General features: G+C 30.4%; 1 protein-coding gene across 1 annotated transcript; it reads right to left on the bottom strand.

Annotated features, from left to right (window-relative positions):
* Positions 1 to 432: 432 nt before the first annotated feature.
* On the bottom strand, positions 433 to 2,667 carry LOC129914073 (probable cytochrome P450 309a2). Its single transcript, XM_055993124.1, has 7 exons — positions 2,415 to 2,667; positions 2,019 to 2,160; positions 1,743 to 1,952; positions 1,269 to 1,685; positions 1,084 to 1,207; positions 753 to 1,016; positions 433 to 693 (listed from the first exon to the last, which is right to left on the bottom strand). The coding sequence occupies exons 1-7, from the start codon at positions 2,606 to 2,608 to the stop codon at positions 530 to 532; spliced, it is 1,515 nt and encodes a 504-aa protein (XP_055849099.1). The 5' UTR covers positions 2,609 to 2,667; the 3' UTR covers positions 433 to 529.
* Positions 2,668 to 21,317: the final 18,650 nt, after the last annotated feature.

Below are 21,317 nucleotides of genomic sequence, written 5' to 3'. Positions count from 1 at the left end.
TAATCAAATCACTAAAATACAAAAACAAAACATTTAGTGCTGCACATATTAGTTTTGTTTATAATATATCTTTTGATTTTCTGAAAAAAATTTCGGGGGGGGGTTAAACCCCCAAAACCCCCCCCCTAAATACGGCTATGGTCACTAGGTACATACTTTATATGGAACGATATATTGGCACCCCTTTTTAACCAGCCATTGCCTTTTAGCAAACTTATTTTAGTTTCCAAAAGGGCCTTAAATTCTTGTGTGCCCAAGGGCCCCGGGCAAGTTAAAGACGGCAATGATTTAAGAACCAAGTTATTGTATTGCTACCAGATGTCTTGGCTATAGAATTCAATTTAACATTTGTGGCTGTTCGGATTGAGACTTGTATACGGTATACGACAATATAGTATCTTGACCAAAGTCCTCGAATATCACCTCACAAAATCAGTAAAAAGTTTAAAAGATTATTTGTTTTTTTTACATTTAAAAATAATAGGTATAAAAAAATAGTATTTAAAAGTAATTTAATGTAGCTAATTGTTCAATGTTGAATAGGTTCAAATTCTACCAATAAATCACCAGCCAATCCTAAAATAAATGATGATGGATCAATGTGTGGCACTAAATCTCCTATTTTCGTCAAATGGAAATTTTTAAGAATCTCAACAATTCCAGCCTTAGATTCTAATTGTCCCAATCTCATTCCTAAAAGTTAGAAAAATTAGTTCAAAAACATAAAAATACTTCATTAATGATATCCATACCAACACATATTCTTGGTCCATCACCAAATGGAAAGAAATATCCTTTCTGATTAAGTTCTTTTGCTCGACCATTATCAAACCTCTCAGGAATATATTCCTCTGGATTGGGAAACACATCGGGATCATTGTGAAAGGAATACGTCGGAACATGAACAATCATTCCAGGTTCAATTTTCACTTTGTGATCCTCCCGAACTTCCAGATATGTTTCTTCACTACATATTCTTGAAGTTACGGAAATAAGAGTAACAATTCGAATGGTTTCTGAAAAAAAAAAAAAAAAATGGCAAAAAATGTGGTTACAATGCTCAAAATCAATGAATTCGCTTACCATGCAAACACTGATCCAAGTAGGGAAGTTCAATCAAATTTTCATAACTTAAGCCCCCGTTTTCATCAAGACTTCCCATTATTTCTGCTCTTAATTTATTTTGTGCAGTCTGGTTACTAGCTAACTAATAAAAAAAAAAATAGTCTCATTTAGATAAACTTACAGGGATCGGTTCAAAAACTCACATAATACAAAGTATGCGCCATCACAGACCCTGTGGTCTCAAATGCATCCAACAAAACCGTCAAACTATGACCAACCATATCCATGTGACTGATATTCTTCTTCTCTTGCAGCTGAATCAAATAGTTCAAAAAATCCGGACGATCATTTTTACTCTGAAGTCTCAATTCTACAGCATCCTTTTGAATTTTTGTAAAGAATTTATCTGTTTCTTCGGGATAAAATGATCCACCAATTATTGTTCTTAAAAGCGGGGCTAGCCCGGTTAAATAGTAAAAACTAATTTTTAGAAAAGATTTTTCCAACATTTGTTTGAACATATTGTACATGTGATTGGGCGAATCATCGATTTTCAAAGTATCAGCATTAAGACCCCAAACAAAATCAGCAACTACTTCTGTTGTGTACCTGTGACAGAGCTGTTAAAAAAGATTTGTTTTATAATAGTAAAGAAAGTTTGAACTTTTTTTAATCACATTTTTTAGTTCAATGACCTTCCCAGACTTTTCACTCGAAGCCCTCACAAAGTTGATCAACTTTTTGCAGATTTCCATCACTATTGGATGAGCTAGTTTGACCCTGCTTGGACTAAGTCCTCCAATAACTTCACTTCTGATTCCCTTCCATTTTGCAGAACCACTCATAAAAGGATTTCTGGGAGCAACTTCTTCCACGTTGTTATTGACCTGTATAAAAAATTTTCAGAAAGTAAAAGTCAATAAAATCGGTTGAGGTCTCAATGATAAACTTACCCACAAAGCTGGTTCATTATCACGAAAACACTTAAAATTGGTAACCAGAATTTCTCGAGCAAGATCTGGATTAACTACCAAAATTTGTGGATTCCTTGTCATGAATATTCCAATGAATCTTTCACCAGATTTTTTGTATTTTCTAGAAATGAAAATAATACCTAAATTAATTTAAATACAATATACATATTTCCAAAAAAGCTGTGAAAAAAGCTTAAGCAACCAGCTCTAATACTCGAAACGCACTATCTGATGCCTTTTTAGTCAACAATTTCAAACGATCTTGTTAGGTTATCACATAAAAACGTTATTGACACTCCAAGCCGCTGCTAAAGGGGTTTCCCCTATCTTACTCACTTGGAGAAAACCTAAAAAAAAAATTACACAAACACTTACTCGTATAAATCTCTCATATCAAATGCCAAATTCCGGTTACGTTTGACAATACTTGGAATACTTCCGAAAATCAATTTCGGTTTGGGTCCTTTGACACCACGTTTTTTCCAAAAATTAAAATTCCATGATAAATATAAGTAAATAAGTCCAACAATGACAGAAAGTAAAAACAAAACGAAAATGCATGCAGCCATTGTAGTAGAAAGTACTTATCAATGCAAACACACTTCAAAATGAACTAAACTCAAAATCAAAACACCAAAAGCTGGCTGCTACATTTTCTCAACAGATAAGACAGTTTTTACTAAATTTGAAATAGAAATATAATCTTTATTGTCATAATAATAATTATGAAAGAAGCTATAAAAATCTAGAGAAAACTACTTATAAAGTTATCAAACCATCAAAAACAGTTTTTATTGTTTTAATGAAAGCTCTGCCAATAAAGCTTTTTTTTTTGTTATATTATTAGATAGTACAATTTATTTTTATTAGATAGTACCTACAGAAATAAAAAAAAAAAAACAATATGTCTGGCGTTTTTATCTCTGAAAGTGCAGAATCTTAGTCTTGTAAATAAAAGGTAAATATGTACCTAAAATAAAAAAAAGGTACAGAAAATGTTTTGTATTGGATTTTGGAGAAAATGTTTCTTCCAATTAAAAAAATATAAAAGATTTAAAAAAAAAATAAATTTCATTGTTTGAAAAAATTTGTTCGTCGAAAAATAGATTTGAACTCAACTCACTTAACGAATTTAAATTAGAAAAAAAGTTAGTTTTGAAGTGAAAACTTCTTTAGTATCGTATTGATTTGAAACAAGATGAAACGAAAACGCGACACGACTTAAACTTGTTATAACTTTTTTGTTTTAATAGATAGATGAATGAAATTTGTACTGCAGATAGGAAATTAAATAAATTATAATTGTAAAAAATTTCAATTAATTTCATATTCAAAATTAGGAGATAACGGTAAAAAGATGTTCTTTTCCAACACACGTTATATCTTTTGATCTAGTGCACATACAAATTTGATTTAACTTTAATACGCATGCTGATAACATAACCTTTTATTTGATATATTACACATTACGTTACGTGCTCTACAAGTTACACAATCTTAAATTGAAAATACCTCAAAACACCTATGGAGATCTGTTGGCGATGACCAGCTACTAGTGTAGGAAGTACCGTAATCTCAGTCTGGAAATTCGACATGGTTGACTTTAAAAAATTCTAACTTCTCTTGTAGACATCTTTGAAATAAGATTTATTCGTCATTATACAAGGTGAAACAATAAGCTTTCACATGGTATAAAATTTTTTATAGGTTGTCAAACAAAAAAATTGAATTAATAGCTTGGGAACATAAAAATAAATGTTTTTTTTGCTTTTTTTGATGAAATTTCATCGAGTTTAAAAAATTCTAGCTCTTTTTGTAGATGTCTCATAGGTCTGATCGATATATATATTTTGAGCTAAGACAATTAGCTTTCAGATGGTGTAGGTTGTTATAGGTTGTTAGGGAAGAAAATGGATTTAATAGCGTGAGAAGATAAAAATACGTGTTTTTCGCTTTTCTTGATGGAAATTGATCGAGTTCAAAAAATACTAGCTCTTTTTGTAGATGTCTCATAGACCTGATCGAAATTACATATTTTGAGCTTAGACAATTAACTTTCAGATGATATAAAATTTATATAGGTTGTCATATAAAAACATGGATTTGAATAGAATAAAAATAGGTAGATTTTTTCTATTTTTTTTTTTTTGCAAGAAAAATGATTTTTTAAGGTTTTACTTCTACCACGTGTGAATTGCACACATGATTTTTTTACTTGCGATATAGGTACTATAGGGCAAGTTTAGGATTCGTAAAAAAAATCGAACTCGAGATAACAATTTTACATGACATTACGATGATGGAGAATGCCAAAAAAGTGGGTCCGGCAATTCTGTCTGTCTGTCTGTCTGTCTGTGTGTCTGTCTCTATCTGGAGCTGCAGCCTAAACGAGTGAAGTGATTTTCTTCAAACTTGGTGGTTAGCAGTTTTTGGTGATTCCCTAGAGGGGAAATTGAAATTTTTTTTGTATGACCAAAACTAACGGTACCTGCCATATAACGGAAATAGAAAAGGTAATTTTTTTCAAAAACGGCTCTAACGATTTTGATTAAAATTTTTGTGTGTAGTACTACACATAAGGGCCAACTTTTTAAATAAAAAAAATATTTTTTGTACCGTTATTAACGGTACCTGTCATAGAACGGTTTTTTTCGTTTCTGAATATCTCGTACAAAATTAACCCGATTTAAATGAAAATTTTTATACAAAAGTGTGTAAGTAAAGATAATATTAAAATTTTAGAAAATTTTCAAAAAACGCATTTTTGGTTTTTTAAAAAATATTTCAAAATTTTTTTTTGAAAAATCAATTTTTTGAAAACTGATCAATGAAAAATTTTGAAATTTAGTTTTTATGTGTAAATTAATTATTTCTTCAAAATGGCATACCAACTTTTTTTTTGAAAAATGTTAAAAAAATTTTATATATAAAAAATTATTTTTTTAAAAAACGGCTCCTACAATTTTCAAAATTTTTTTTCTAAAAATACCTTTTTATACGAGAAATAAAATGGCATATTTGTTTTTTTTTTAAGATATTTTAAAACGGAGTTTTATTAATTATAAAAACAGATTTAATTTTTTTATACTACTTATGAAATTTCTTCAAAATATCAAATTTTAAATTTCTTGAATAAAAAGCTTTAACATTATAGTTACTTTAAGCATAAGAGCAAGTACGTGTGACCCCAGTCGTGCAATTTATTTTTTCTGACGTAAAATAAAACCCAATAACTTTGTATTACATTTTTTTAAGAAACCCAATTTTGAATAAAAACATCTTGTCTGTGTGCTATTTTCTTCGTTTTTTGGAGGTTGTTTTATATTTTTTAACAAATCAAATATTTTTTTTATATATTTTTTTTATTTTTTCCTAAAAACTTAAAAAATAGTTTTTATAAACAGGGAAAAGAGAAAAATAAAGTCAAAATTTATTACTGCCCGATTTCAGTAACTTTGAAGTTAGGTGTACCCGCTTGTGTACAATGGGAAAATCTGCACATATTTTTTATTTTAGAATAAATTTCAAATCAATGTAGAATGCCACATTTTATGCTTTTCTCTTCTAAATGTGAGCGAAGAAAATGGTGTCCAAAATGGTGTCTTTGATCTAGAAGCATTTTACAGTAGAGTAAAGACCAGGACGATTTATATGTAGGTTGAAAATTTGAACACTGATCCGTTCGACAGTGACTTCTCAGGTAGCACTGGACTAGTTATTAGGGATGTTGCTTATTAGACTGATGTTGATTTGTGAGTGATAACAACCTCAATCTTCAGATAATCTCAACCAAGCTATTGTGTAAATGTGGGTGATTTGGCAATAATTACTCGCAATAAGTTTGAAGTAAGCAATATAAATATGCGAACCAGATTGGAAAACATTCAATTCACGTTCGAGAAACAAATTGCTAAAATTAGTCCTTTTATGACCATTTTAATGCCAACAACTTAGTAGGTTTGCAGGCAAATACTTACAATTGATCAAGTATTTTGGTCATCAATGCTCAAAACATTCCAAAAGAGAAAACCTTATAAACTTGATTCCAGGCTTGCAAGTTTATTACTACTGGAATAAAATAAGAACCCCAAATAAGGAGAAATATTTAAAAAATAAAATGCACGACTGGGTCGCACGAACTTGCTCTTAGAGTTAAAGTTGCTTAAATTTTTAAGACTTTATATAGAAATTTGGAAAAAAAAATAAAATTCGTTTTTTAAAAAAATGAAATAAAATCTAAAATTGAATTGCCCTCCAAAACAAGTATGCAGTTTTGATTGATATATTAACATGCGTTTTTAGAAAAAAAATTTTCAAAATCGTTAGAGCCGTTTTTAAAAAAATAATTTTTTATAAATAATTTTTTGGAAAAAAAGTTTTAAAATAAAATTGGTATGCCATTTTGTAGAAATCACTAATCAACATCTAAAAACAAAATTTCAAAAAAATTCAATGTCAAGTTTTCGAAAATTTGATTTTTCAAAAAAAAATTTTCAAATTTTTTGTAAAAATCCAAAAATTATTTTTTTGGAAATTTTATTTTTGGTTTATACTTAAATTATATACATGCTTCTTCACAAAAAGTTTCGTTGAAATCGAATAATCAGTTTCAGAGATAATCCGATTTGAAAAAAACCGTTCTATGGCAGGTACCGTTAATAATGATTTTCAAAAAAAAATTTTTTCATTGGAAGATAAACCTTAGCTTAAAACTAACATTTAAATTTTTTAAACAAAATCGTTGGAGCCGTTTTCGAGATATTTCAATTTTACTTAAATCGTTATATGACATGTACCGTTATTTTTGGTCCAAAAAAATTAATTCCAAAAACCCCTCTGGAGAGTCGCCAAATAACGCTACATACCAAGTTTGACATTAATCGGTCCATCCGTTTAGGCTGTAGCTCCTTATACAGACAGACTGACAGACAGACAGACAGAGAGACAGACGGACATTGTCTACCATCGTAATGTCATGGAAAAATGTTATCTCAACTTTTTTTTTTTTGTACGAATGCATAACTTGATATATAGTACCTATATCGCAAGTAAAAAAAGGAAATGGGACATTTTCAACGGAAACATAGAATTATACGCAATAGCGTATAATGACGGTATGGACTGCCGAACTACACCATCGTTTGTCAATCCACTTTATGCGCATCGGAACTAACTTGTACACTGGTAAACTATTTGAATTATTACAAAATCGCAGCCAGTTTCCAAGAAGATTTGACTACATTTAATGAAATGTTGTTCAAACGTGGGTCGTTACATTTCAGAATGTGTTTCTTTTCTTTAAATCTACTAAGATTCAAAAAGTTTGCTCTAAAAACATTTCATATGAAAAACTAGAACCCGTATCTTCCCATTGTACCTGCTTGGGTACAGCTTAATAAGCATATTAGTTACTTTTTTAAAAAAATTAAAAATATTTTTTTTGTGTTCCTATGACCGTATTTAATAAAGTTTTGCTACCAAAAATTTGAATTTTTAGTTTTAAACGACTTTGGGAGTAAATGGGTTAAAAACACCATTTACCTAATTAAAATAAAGGTTTTACTCATTAAGTTTAATCTTTTTTCTAGGATCTCTCATTATTATAAAATAAATTAATTATTAAATACTGAACAAAATCTAACAAAGAACCCTATCGCCCTATCAAATTTTGTTGATTGGAAAACCGTTTCTTTCTTAGTACATACATATCCTTTTTTCATTAATCAGAAACGTATGATTAATTTTCATCGGTGACTAACTTTTATTATAATAAAAGAAAAAGTTAAGAAATTATTGTTCCTATTTTCGTGACCCTTTTTAGATTTAATAAATTTCTTCTAAGCAGGCTACAGGTCTTGGTTTAATGATTTTTCTATATTTTTGTCGACATTTTTCAAGACATTTTTATTGAAGTTTTAAAATATTTAAGCCAACAAAAAACAATTATAGGAATTTAACTGAGAATTATAAGAAACCTCTTAAGTTTTTTGGAAAGTCAAAAATTTCCTTACCAATAAACTTACCAAAAAACTTAAAGGAATGCAAATATTTTTTGCGATTTTCCATGAAACCCAAACGAACATTAGATTTTTTTTGCATAGAGAATATTCACCAAACATGTTGAATTCATTTTAGGGTTTCTCGGAGAAGAAAAGCGATATCAAAAAGATTTAAACAAATTTTGAAAGAAGAAGTTTAGTTCTTTGAGAAACCGCCACAAATTTAGTTATAACATATTGTTACGCAAAAGGACATAACCTCAAAAACTATTAAAAAAAGGTATTTTTGATTTTCTAACGGTAAAATCTCAAAAACGTGATGTGATAGAATTTTTCTGACTTCGGATTCGTGTTCAGCATACGAACCATTAGAAAAGTATACTCTGACTTCTATATAAAAAAAACTTTTCGATTCGTGAAATCGAATTGGGCAGAAAAAATGAATGGATTTAGATTTGAATATCTGAAGATATAAAAATGATGGCAATTTGATTTAAACGCCGTTAAAAAGAGGCATATTTTTTCTAAAAATAGAGCCATTATTTGAGTTTCTACCATTATTATTAACAGAGTTATTAACAAAAACGTGAGTGAAAGTACGTAAAATTACGTTTTTTCATAACTAATTAAGCTCGTAAAAAACGAATAGCTCGATAGAAAATTTTAAAAAAGCTTTTTTCCTACTATTTAGGCCCCAAGGAACATTTCTGCATCAAAAAATCTGGAGTGCAAGACACTTCGAGTAGTGTCGCGTTCAAACGACCCGTTCTAGGTCACAACTTTTTATTCAAATTTTCTGGTTCATGAATACAAATGAAAACATAAAAATAATTAAGTTTATCATGACATATGTCTTTCCCATCTTCATGCATACTCTTCGTTTATTATAGTATTATCTCAAAAGTAATTGCTTAATAGTCAGCGCCTGCCTTGCCTCATCCACCAAACAATCAATTCAATTTTTCAAAAATTTCCTTAAAACCAAAAAAACTATGACTGACAAATTCGTTACTTTATCAAAATGACACGCACGTGCTCAAAACCAGAAAAACAGATCAGAATCAGTTTTTTTTTTTAAACTCATCCTACACGCCTTCGTCATCATTTAATCCCAAACCAAAAAGATTACTGTCACCAAAACATATTTCTCTGTTCTCAATTGTCCCCCAGAATCCTTTTTACTTTATGTTTCCGATCCTGACCTGTTTCTATACTTTTTCTGCACCCTTGCAATACTTCCTTTATTTTTTTTTTTTTGTAACCATAAGGATGGAAAATGAAAAATTGAAAAAGTTGCACATTATTAAAAAGTTCCTCCATCCAAATCAAAGGATTTTTGATATTTCCTTTCGGGATGCTTATTGCTGCTAAATACGAAAACAATTGGCACTCTCAGTTGGTGGTTATTCTCTCTACGTCCTTCGGTCATTGCCAAACACATTTGTCATAAATAATTCCAATAAATTAAATACATCCTTTTGTATTAAATAAAATGAACTTATGTTCGTTCACCCCCTTTTTTTCGAAGGATTTCGTTTTTTTTTTTTTTCTAAAACCAAAATAAAACCCGAGAGATACAAATTCTTTGTGCGAGATACAAATAGTCCTCTGCTCGACTGAACAGCAGCAGAAACTCGGCTACATGAAAAACTATGAAAAGATTCAAAAACTCAAGAGTTCAACAGAAATGAAAAATACGTGTGACCATTGTTATAATAATGAAATTAAATTAATTTCTTTATTATACACACACTCGCATCACTCACAACACACAGAGGGAGTATAAATTGAAATTTTATTAAAATCCAAAATATCATTCCATCGAGTTGCGAGCAAAAAAGAAGAGAGAGGGTGACCCAAAGTCACAGTGACAGCTCACAGATAATAGCGAAGAAGAACCGAGAAACATTCGAGTTCATTGCTTTCGGGATGTTTATTAATTCGATTCCATGGTATTTTTCATTCTTCATCATCTAATATAACTTTGAATTGAAATTTAGATTCACAGATTCAGAGAGAGAGAGTCACCCCTGAAGGAATCACCCCCTCTTGACGTATTGTTATTTTGCTTTATTTACATCGTTTTGTTTTCGGTTGGTTACAAATACCAAACTTTTGGGTCATGGATATAATATCTATCTGGTACACAACAGAAATACATCTTTTAATAAGACGATGTTGATGTCGATGATGATGAACATCAGCATCATCATCATCATCATCTGCTATTTTGAAAGGGGCACAATATAAGAACTACGCTTTGTCAAGGGGTGAACATTATATTACTTTGAATTGGAATATGATGCTTATCCGTTTTTAATATCATCGAAGAAGCAAAACACAAGAGTTAAGGGGTTCTGTTTTGTTGGTTTCTTATGGTGTTCTGGTAGTTGGTTAACCTGATATGCCAAGGCGCCAGGAAGAGAATTAATGAAATTACAGGGAAATGGGAGTTATGGGGTTAAGATTTCTTGAGAACGTCTAAGAAAGTGTGAAAATAATTTATTCAAAGAAAAGGGAAGAGATAGAAGCTAGAAGCTTTATACTTGAAAACATCAGATACAATGGTTTTTATGCACATTCAAACTCCTGAATTAGCGACAGACGCTTTTGGACGTTTGTGAAATGCCAAAACTAGGTTTTGTCGTTTTTTTTTCGGTCAATGACTGTTTTCGGGATTTGAGCTTAACATACATATTAAAGAAACTTGTTATGCTTCTAGCGATTTAGATTCTGTAGCGAAAAAGAAGAAACACCAGACCACATTCTGGGTAGTTGCAATGCACTAATACACCAAAGATTTAAACACATGGGTCGCTAACAAGTCGAAGAGGATAAATTACACTCTTTGAAAATACCCCAAATAATTAATTTCATGAAAGGAATTAGGTTAGAGGAGGAGCTATAAAATGAGGTACTAACTCATTTAGCTTAAAAGGGGGGTACAATAGATCTTACATCATCAATCAATCAAATCTAGCGATTTTAAATGTTGTTTCTTGAACGTACAAAAAATCCAGTTGCCTTTTTTTAGCATTTCTTCCAGCTCACAGCCGTGACCGTTATCTAACATCCAGAATCCTTGTAGCTTTGATTCGATCCTTTCTAATCGATACAGAAACAGTATCATATGATTAAACAACCTTCTTTTCGGATTAATACCTATTGTTTAAGTTAGCACTTCAATAATACTCGGAACATTTCTTAAATTTCAAGAAACGTATTCAAAATCAAAATTCTCAGGCAATTGTATTGAGACCACGATATTCCATAGCTAAAGTGAATTTAAAACAATTGAGTATTTACTATAAATTAAATAAAAGAGGTCCTAATTTTGATCCCTGAGGCACACCAAAGTGAACAAAAAGAAAACGGCATAGCTAAGACTTTTCAAAAAATTCTTGTGTTCAATGACTAAGATTTTGATCAACAAGGAATTGAGCTGAGTTTAGGAAATAGAAAAAAAACTCTTGAGTTCTTAAATGTTCTGTTCTAGAGAGTATGGAAACTCTTAGATATGTTCAGTGAAACCAGAAATTAGTGTTATTACGATATCAATATAAATTTGTTGCCGTTTTTTTTTTATCTCAGACCAGATTCATCATTTCGAAATAATACGAGAAGTTGTTAAGAGAGTGTTATTGTATTCAGCTTTCAAGGAAGTGTGATATTATGTTAAAGTAATTATTTGAAGTTACCACGAAGACCCAAATTTAACTCACATGTTTTGAATATGAGAATATGACCTTCCTTTTTTGTGTGTACAATGTGTTTTTTTTTTTTTTAGGTTCAATTCAAATTATTTTTTATAATATCTACCTTAAGACAAAAGTAATTTCACTACTTTCGTTTCCATTGAAATTCTAAATTCTTTATCTTTTATCAAAAGATTAAAAGAAGAAATCCTTTCACACTCTTTACTGGCATTTTTCTTTCATTTTCTTGTTGTTGATGTGACTTACCTAAATAAAATATTTAATATTTTTCCAAGCATACAAAACAGTCTTGAAAAATGCAAAAGAAAATAACGCTACGATGACTAAAAAAGCAAGTACATGTTCTCTTTTTCTTTTCACAATAAAACGCCCTGCAAATTTCATTTACAAAGGATATTATTTTTTAACTAAAAGATTTAGCAGGAAAGAAAAAATAAAAACAAACAACACTTAAAAGTCCTGTTTTTCGGGAAATTGTTTTCTTTGATGCTTTTGTTTCTACGTGTTGTGATTACATATGTATGCCAAACCGTATTTGAAAGTCCATAAGTGTTGTAAAGCACCTTAGGAAAAAAATTCAAAACCTTTTATTTTGTCCTAATTTCTAGAAGAATTCATATACATATGTACGTGTTTTGGATTTTCTTATTCCTCAACACCGTCTCGTTCCTGGAATGAAATTCCTTTGAAAGCGCAACTTTTTTTCGTCATTAACAGAAACAGACGCAACAAATTCCATGAATCTTTAATTTATTCTATCATGATTCTATTCTATTTGGAGAAAATGTTAAAATTCAAATCAAGTTGTTATCCTGGATGGAAAATGGAAAGGGTTATAAAATGAAAATACGCGAATACACTTTGTCAATATTAATATTCATCTATCGTGATCGTTGTTCGTTGAGTTGCATGAACTATTGTACAATTAAATTCTTAGAAGAAGGTGCGAAGGAGGACAGTTTGGTGGATTTCCACTAATTATGCATATTAATTGAGTCTAATGTCAATTTAATTAAAATTGGAAAATTATATTTTAGATGATTGTCAATGGCAAGCACGATTTTAATATTAATCAAATTTTCAACAGGTGTTATAGACAAAGACTTATAATTGTGGTTTATGGAGTTCATGTAAATATTTTTTTTAATTGAAAATAATTTATTGTCACTTAAATTTCTACACGTGAAAATAAAGTTTAAACTTGTTTAATCCACTTTGTTGAATAAATAAGGATTTAATTAAATTTGTTTTCTATATTATTTTGTGTGCGTAGATTTCTGTAGTATTTGATAGAAACATGATAACTCCTTCATGATAACGCCTTCAGGTTTCATATTTAAAAAATAGAAAATATAGACAAAACATATACCTAACATAAAAATAAGAACTCCCAAATAAGTTTGGGTTTCACAAAGGCGCTGCTATTCTAAAAAGTTTTTTTTTAATTTATCAAATGGCCCTGTCTTAGCTATATATTTTTTTTTTGATGAAATAGGCCTTAAAATTTTAGTCAATTTATTTGACTTCCACAAAAGCGCCCTAATTTTAGCCCTACTTTTTTGAAGGATGAAAGCGCCCGGGCGCCCCAAACCATCTTTCAATATATTTTCACTAAAACTAATATTGACCTTACTGCAATACTTTTTGGAAGATCCTGTAAATAAATTAGCTAGTATAAAGAAAATAAGTAAAATTTGCTTTACGTATGTTTTTGTTTATAATTGGTGGAAAGATGTAGAAAATGTTTTTAACTCCCAAATGTATAAGCCATAAGTATAGTTATCTAACACATAAAATATTCAGCCCGACCTTGTCTGTAATAAAAACACCAATTTATAAAAAACACATACCCAAAATTACACACTTTTCCCGTAAACCACTTTAGACATGATAAAAAATAAAATAGTCGAAAAATTAAAATAACTGTAGTATTAAATTAAATAAATAACTTGTACTTTAGCATTGATCCACAACAATTCACTTTTGATTAAATATAAAAATTACTTAAAAAAATCTGTTATTTGCTACTCACTTATTTTCGGTTGCAATCTTGGGAGGTATTACCTACACCAGATTTTTTTTTTTAATTTTAGGTGGTGTAAGCTGGGAATCAAATCCAGACCTCGGGCGTTATAGTCCATCGCCACATGCACATAGGGCCTAAGAACGCAGAATAAAAAAAAATCTGAGTTCAAAAAGGGGTTTATTTCAAAACAGAGGATAAACACCCTCGGAAAAGTATAAACAATTGTCGAATTCTAGTATAAATCAATATAAAGATGTGTGAAAAATTTGGAAAACCAAACTATTTCCAGGTTTCCACTAATGTACCAAAAATCAGCTTGTTACAAAAATTTAAATTTCTTTGAACTTTGTTTGTAAATTCTGACTGGGATAAAAGGATAGAATTTTTCTGAGAGACTACTTAAGTATTTACTTAAGAATTTGTAGTTAGTGTTCATAAGCTTTGTATTTCTTCACGTTGAGAGTAATTGAAAAAGCCCGAAGCCTTCTTAAACTTTAAATCTTATTTATTGGTTCTTCGGATTTGAAACAAAAAAATTGTTGCTCTTTTATATTAGGCTTAAACTATTCCTTTTTTAATAACAGTAGGTTTGCAATATTTAGCACTTGCTGAGCCATCCTGGCTAATTCCTGCCACCTGCTATTGAACTTTACTTTTTTTCTCCTTTAGGGCAAAAAGTCATTTAAGGCTGTAACAATTTTATTTTTTTACAGTTCCGTTTAGGCATAGGTAGCTAATGGTAAAACTTTATTATTAGATTTCAACACTTGTACTTCGAAACCAATAAGCTAGTGGTTTGAGCCTTTATTGACTTATCCAAGGTACGAGCTTCTGCACCTAGCTGTAGTTGGCAGGCTTTCGGGCTTTTAAACAGGGTGTCCCAAAAGTTAACGTCGAAACGAAAACGGTAGATAGGGTAGGTGGTGACAGTTATCAGAAAAATAATAAAAAAAATCGGAGCCATATATTTTGTGAGTTAAGGGCATTCGAAAAAAAATCGAAAAAATGTTCACCCTGTGACGGTTTTTCATGTGCCGTGACTACAAATATTAATTTTTCTCATTTTTTTCTTTAGTTACGGAACCGTGAATAACCCTGCTACCAAATGCATTCAAAAATTTTAACTCAGCTGCATCAGTTTCAAAGCAAATATTACTTTTTTGCCCAACTAAGTACTAAAAAATTTTACATGACTCTAATTCAATGAATGAATCAAAAAAACTCACTGAAAAAAACGTCAAACAAAAAAAATATCCGAAGAAACAAAAAAAAAGAAAACCCTCAAATCTTTCATTTCCTCGCTCAACTTACGGATATAATTATAAATTTTCATTCATATTTAAATTCTTTAGTGCAATGTTGCAATGAAATGAAAACGTCGTTTCTATTAAAACAACTTGTTCTAGGAGCGCCAATTTGTATTACTAATTTTCAACTTTAACTTCGTAGTTCAATCCGCCCTTTGCCCCTTTTCATTATGGCACTATAATTGTTTTACTCGAACCTCAATTTTGGTGTCCCTGAGCGATTCTTTTTTGTGTCGTATAAATATAGGGTATATATTATGTATTGTGTGTACATATGTCATAAATATGTATGAATCTAAACCGATTCTTAGCAATCGCCCGAGTGACGATAAATTGGATACACCATCAAATTCTGCAATAGAAATCCCAATAGATCCAGGTGCATAAAAGCGATATTTAATCAGCAGTAGACCGATTCAACAGATATAACTTCATTGAAATCGTATCACAAAATTTGCAAAACTGTTAGGACTAAAAAGTTATTTCAACCATCATTTGAAGACATTACATCCATTTTTTCAATGTTTATTTTTTCTTTTACAAATAAAACAATAAAATAATTACAGAAATGACTTTTAACGCTAATGGAGAGTGAATAAAATCATATCATGTTTAAAACCTCCATTACCTCTAAATATCCTTCTTAAAAAGTCGAATTTGGCTTTTTATCTAAAAGGGCTTTTAAATTTAATGCTCTATTAGTTAATGATGTCAAACTTCAAAAGAATTCTTAAAAGAGACTGAATAAATGAATTTTGTTTTTAAATTTAAAATTCCCTTTTTTAATAGAGATTTAAAGTTTAATGGAGAGTCAATAAATTGGGCCTAAGACTGAGTTAAGAACTCTTATAACAAAAGCAAACTAAAAAAAGGTTTGCTTAGGGATTTTCTTCGAAAAGTTTTTTTTTTTTTTTTTTTTTGAAGTGAAAACTACTTTAGTATCGTAGTGATTTTAAACAAGATGAAACGAAAAAGCGACACGAAAAATCAATTGATTATAACTTTTTTGTTTTAAGATATATGAATGAAATTTATACTGTAGATAGGTAATTAAATAAACTATAGCTGTACAATATTTCAATTAATTTCATATTCAAAATTCTGAGATAACGATGAAAAGATGTTGTTTTTCTAGACACGTTATATCTTTTGATCTAAAGCACACAATGGGTGCGGAAAAAATTGGATTTAACTTTATAACGCATGCTGATAATATAACATTTCATTTAAAATATCACACATCACGGTATGTGCTCTACAAGTTACTTAATCTTAAATTAAAAAAAAAATTGAAAAATACTTCAAAATACATGTGGAGATCTGTAGTTGCCAGCCACCAGTGTAGGAAGTACACCGAGTTTGAAATTTCTACATGGTTTGCTTTAAAAAATTGTAAATTTTTTCTAGATGTCATACAGATATGATTGAAGCATCGTATATATTAAAGCTTTAATACTAAGCAGATGATATAAAATTTATTATAGGTTGTCATATAAAATAATCGACTTTAAGGTGATGCAAGCAAAAAAAGATTATTTTTTCAATTTTTTTTTTTAAGAAAATGATTTTTAAGGTTTCACTTCTACCAAGTGTGAATTGCACAAATTAAGTTATTTTTTTTACCGTCAAATCAAGCAAAAAAACGAAAACCGGTTTTTCTAAAAACCGGTTTTTTGGCCCGGTTTAAAACCGGGCGGTTAAATCGAAAGAAATAAAACCGGAAAAACCGAGAACCGGTTTTTGTACTAACAACCGCCATTCCTACCCTTACCTTAAATGATCTTCAAAATATTTTCTACCACCCATGTTGCCATGTTGCAAAAATGCACTTTTCTTTTTTCAACAAAACACAATAAAATAGAATCGAATTAAATTTTAATTGTTTGCAATCATCGTTTTTTATTGCCAAAAAGGCAACTTCACCCTTAGTTCGCATTTATCTCAAGTATCTTATACGGTCCCACAAGAAGACAAGTATACAATTCATGGCATATGATGGGGTCGAAAAATAACCAAAATGCTTCGCAGGCGATCTACTCAAGTGGAAAACTTATATCCACATACAAGTGCAATATGTGGTATATTTTTCCTCACCCGCTCCAGCATTCATTTGTGGTCTCTGATGTTATGAACCCACAAAAAAGGATAATACTTTTATTGACGATGAAGAAGAAAAATAGGTACACATATCCTTTTCAATTGCTACTGGCCAAATTGTATTCATTGTAAAGACCTATTCTTCGCCATCTCGACCGCACTTGAGAGATCATCAATCGTATCAGAGAAATTTTTCATCACAACAATGTATAACAAGAGACATGATATCAAAACATGATAAAGGTCGAAAATTCCCATGCCCCAGAGACTGATGTGTATTATACATTCCTTAGGGGGTGATTTTTATTAAATAAATAAAATATGTTTTTATTGAGACGAGATATCAATCCATTTTTCCACCAGAAAGAGAGATATATCTCTGCAACATATAGAAAAAAGGATTCTCCTCATAGTCATATTGTCAAAGGAACGAAAAAAAAAAAACCACTCAATGATGGCATATCCTTTTTTGGTGGCACTTATGAAACTCTCATGTATGCAAGCACGAATTAATCAGTAATTGGAATTATTTTTTCTTTTCATTCTATGCGTTGAACGGTTAGTCAGTTGATTAATTTTATTTTTAGAAAATATATTTTCCATATCGATCGTTGTTGTCTTGTCTCGTTGATTTTTTGTTGTATGGATGAAAAGGACACATGTTTATGATGCCAAGAGTATTTTTCTATTATTTTCCTCGAAATACAATTTTGATGATTTTCTTCTGTTACAATTGAAAAGAAAATTATTTGGTTGTGTTCGAGTACTAGAAATGATTGGTTTATCAATTGAAAGTACTTGAAGCGAAAAAAAGTGTCAAAACAAGATTTCTATTTTGATGTCTTTATAAGGATCTCATCATGGATTGAATGAAGTATTTTGTTTGGTGCACCAGAGAAACAAAATTTGAAATGAAGTTAGTATTCTTAAAATTAAATTAATTGTAATTTTTATTTACTTGGTGACTTGATGAAAGAAGATGTAGCTTAAATTGAGCAAAATCCACTAAGTGCAAGGGTACTGTCATAATTTTGAAAGAAAGAAAACTCAGGTATTAAGTTGTGATTAAGTTAACATCCAATCTTCGTTTTGCGTTGGATACTAAAAACATCGGTTTCATGGTACTGTTAGACTTCTCCAAGACATTTGATTGTATTGATCACATATTTTTCATTTCTGAACTACAACACCAACACATTTTCATTTTTTTTTTGTAACTGTAGTTGATTATCATTTTTATCAAAAAAAAAAAAAAAAAAACCGACTTCCATGGATAAAAATTGGTTTTTATTATAATTCCAGTAGCCAGAACTGAACGAAATGAGACCACACTGCAGGCACCAGCTTTCCAATTCAAAAAGAATTATCAAAATTGGTTCACTCAGTTTAAAGTTATGAGGTAACAACCATAAAAAAAAACACAGACTATGAAGTTTAAGCTGTGGAATTTGTTAGCGGTACCTATGGATGGACCCACTTATAGCTCTGGGGTTCCACAGGTGTCTATTATGGCACCGCTTCTATTCTCAATGTATATCAATGGTCTTCCGGATGTTAATATCTTAGTTCACATAGATGCAGATTAGTCTGCTGAAGACCTCTGCATTTGTTACGTTAATATTTGATCTTTGTATTTGTTATGATCTAACAAACAAAAAATGGACGTCTGAAGCGCACGAACTTTTTTAATAAATGATTTTTGAAACAAATATATAAAATTAAGTTGGTAAATATTCCAAATTTTTGCTATTTATAAGGTTATTGTGCTGGCCGAGTGGGGTTTATCAAGTCGCCGCATCGAGGAGATTCAGTTATTAGATGCCAAAAAAATGAAATAGAAGTCCTTCGAAAAATTCTAAAAATCTACTTTGTTTACATTCAACCCCAGACTTAGTTAAATTGGAATTTAAAAAGGGCTATGAATAGGCTTAGGGCTTGTTTTTTTTTTTCTCAGATAATCTGTTGTCTATTTTATAGTGTCTTTTCAAATGGTCGTTATACTTTTGATTGTTAGTATCTATTATTATCTAAACGTAGGTACTACTATGGTACTACAAAACCAAATAGGGCCCAACCTAGATTTATTTTGGAATTTGCCATACAAAATATACTCAGGAACTTTTAGACAAATTTCAAAAAAAATCTTGGTTGGACCCTATTTTGTTTTGAGTAGTCTATTATGTTGCCCAAAACTCAGTGTGCATTGTTCATTTTGTTTCTATAAATTATAATATGTGGAATTCTAGTTGACAATTCGATGCATTTTCATTATATTTCAAACACCCGCAGTGTTATTTGATATTTTCTAAAATTGACCACAAACAATTGCACCCAAATTATTGTCAATAAGATTACAATTATAGTAAACAATTATAGTAAATAGGCATTGAATTTCATGTTTTATTGTTGATAACCATTGTTATTCTAGTAATTGATCTTATATCCAGACCGGAAAGGCGTTTCCATTATTAATTAAAACACAGACACATCCCATCACTATTATACCCTAGAAGTAAAATCAAATCTGAAAATTACTTCCGAAGTTGTAATTTGATCCTTGGATTAAGGAGGTTCGCAACAGCAATTATACAAAAGGAACACATATAAAACATAATTCAAGACACAATCGAATTGGGAGTTGATGCGTAAATTGCACAGAATTGAAAGCCTATAAGGCACATAGCGTCAATCCTTACACCTGGGCTCTTAGTTAAAAAATGTTCGAGTCATTAATTTTTACATTTTCATTGCGAAAAATAATGAAAACATCAAATCATCCGTGTATCAAATAAAAAAAATTGAGAAAAAAATGTTTGCATTTTCTTCATATGTATATGCAAGGATACTCGCACTCACACTAAGGACCAAAATGCAAACACTTGACACAAGCGATTGAATTATTTTGAACTCTTAATTTTTTGAATGGAAAACCGGTGCCACATCCAGCTCTGCAAATCCATTTGTCATTCAGTATTAATCGGCTTCGAGGTAGCAAGACGCAAAAGGTAAACCTTATACCTTCCTATAGTTATCCCTCCACCATCACCACCGCAGTGTCGTCGAACCATTAAAAAGGATCCAAATCAATTTGTTAAGTACGCTACGGCAGAGAACACAACAAATCACATGCATGTTCTATATATCTATGTAAATTGTGAATATCCTTGAAGGACCTGTACTCATACAAATCGGTGCAAAAACTATTCAATGTTAGAAAAATCTCCTGTTCAAAATACTACGAGGTAGTAGTAGCAGAAGAAATAATGAAAAAAAAAAAAAAAATGAAATCTGGCAAATCGTAAGCTTTCCAGCACAGAATCGAATCCGAATAAATCTTTTTAGAGGTTTCTTGTTTTTTTTTTTTTGAGCTCGTTTGTATTTTCTTTGTTTTAGGTTTTAGCATCCTCGAGTTGCTCTCTACTCGTTCATATAGTTGTTTCCAAGTGTGGTGTGGGTGAGAAAAATTAATCTCTCGCAATCAGTTTTGATCCGAGGGATATTGTTTAGCTTTTCGATGTGTGATATGGTTTGGGTTTGTGTTGTAGGTACCTCTTATATCGATAGAAAGGACAAATCCCCTGTTAGAATCATCGAAGTTATGTGATTGATGTATTTCATTTGTTTAGGGCTGATGACTCTGCTGCCAACCTGGGTAAATTGTTTTTCTAACTCATTCTCGAATTTTCTTGTTTGTTTTGTTTTTTTTTTTTTTTTTTGAAAAAATGAAAATCGAAAAAAAATCTTGATTTTTTGATTGGAAAAATATTCTGCTCGATTTGGCAAATCGGTAAATCCTCTTCAACTATAAGTTGTTGTATTTTTTTTCTATTCGAGTTTCTTGTTTTTTTGTTTATAGAACAATAATTTTGTTCAATGCCAGTTTCAATATGATAAGTCAACCACTTCAAAAAATTCAATGTAGAGAGTGATTTTATTTTTTAAATTTTTAGCATCATAAAAGGAAAGATATTCAAAATCATTAATGTCTAATAGATCCCAGCTTCTATTAACAGGAGAAGCATTTTGAATCATTGACAACAGCGATCAAATTCTTGACTCTCACAGAAGTAACTTGTTTTCAGTAATTTCTTAAGCTTTCATTCAAAATTAAACTGTTGAATTTTTTTTTAATT

Source organism: Episyrphus balteatus, chromosome 3 (genome assembly GCF_945859705.1).
Source record: "Episyrphus balteatus chromosome 3, idEpiBalt1.1, whole genome shotgun sequence".
Classification (NCBI taxonomy): Eukaryota; Metazoa; Arthropoda; class Insecta; order Diptera; family Syrphidae; genus Episyrphus; species Episyrphus balteatus.
Note: the sequence above shows the minus strand (reverse complement) of the source record. Positions and strands in the feature narration are given on the sequence as shown.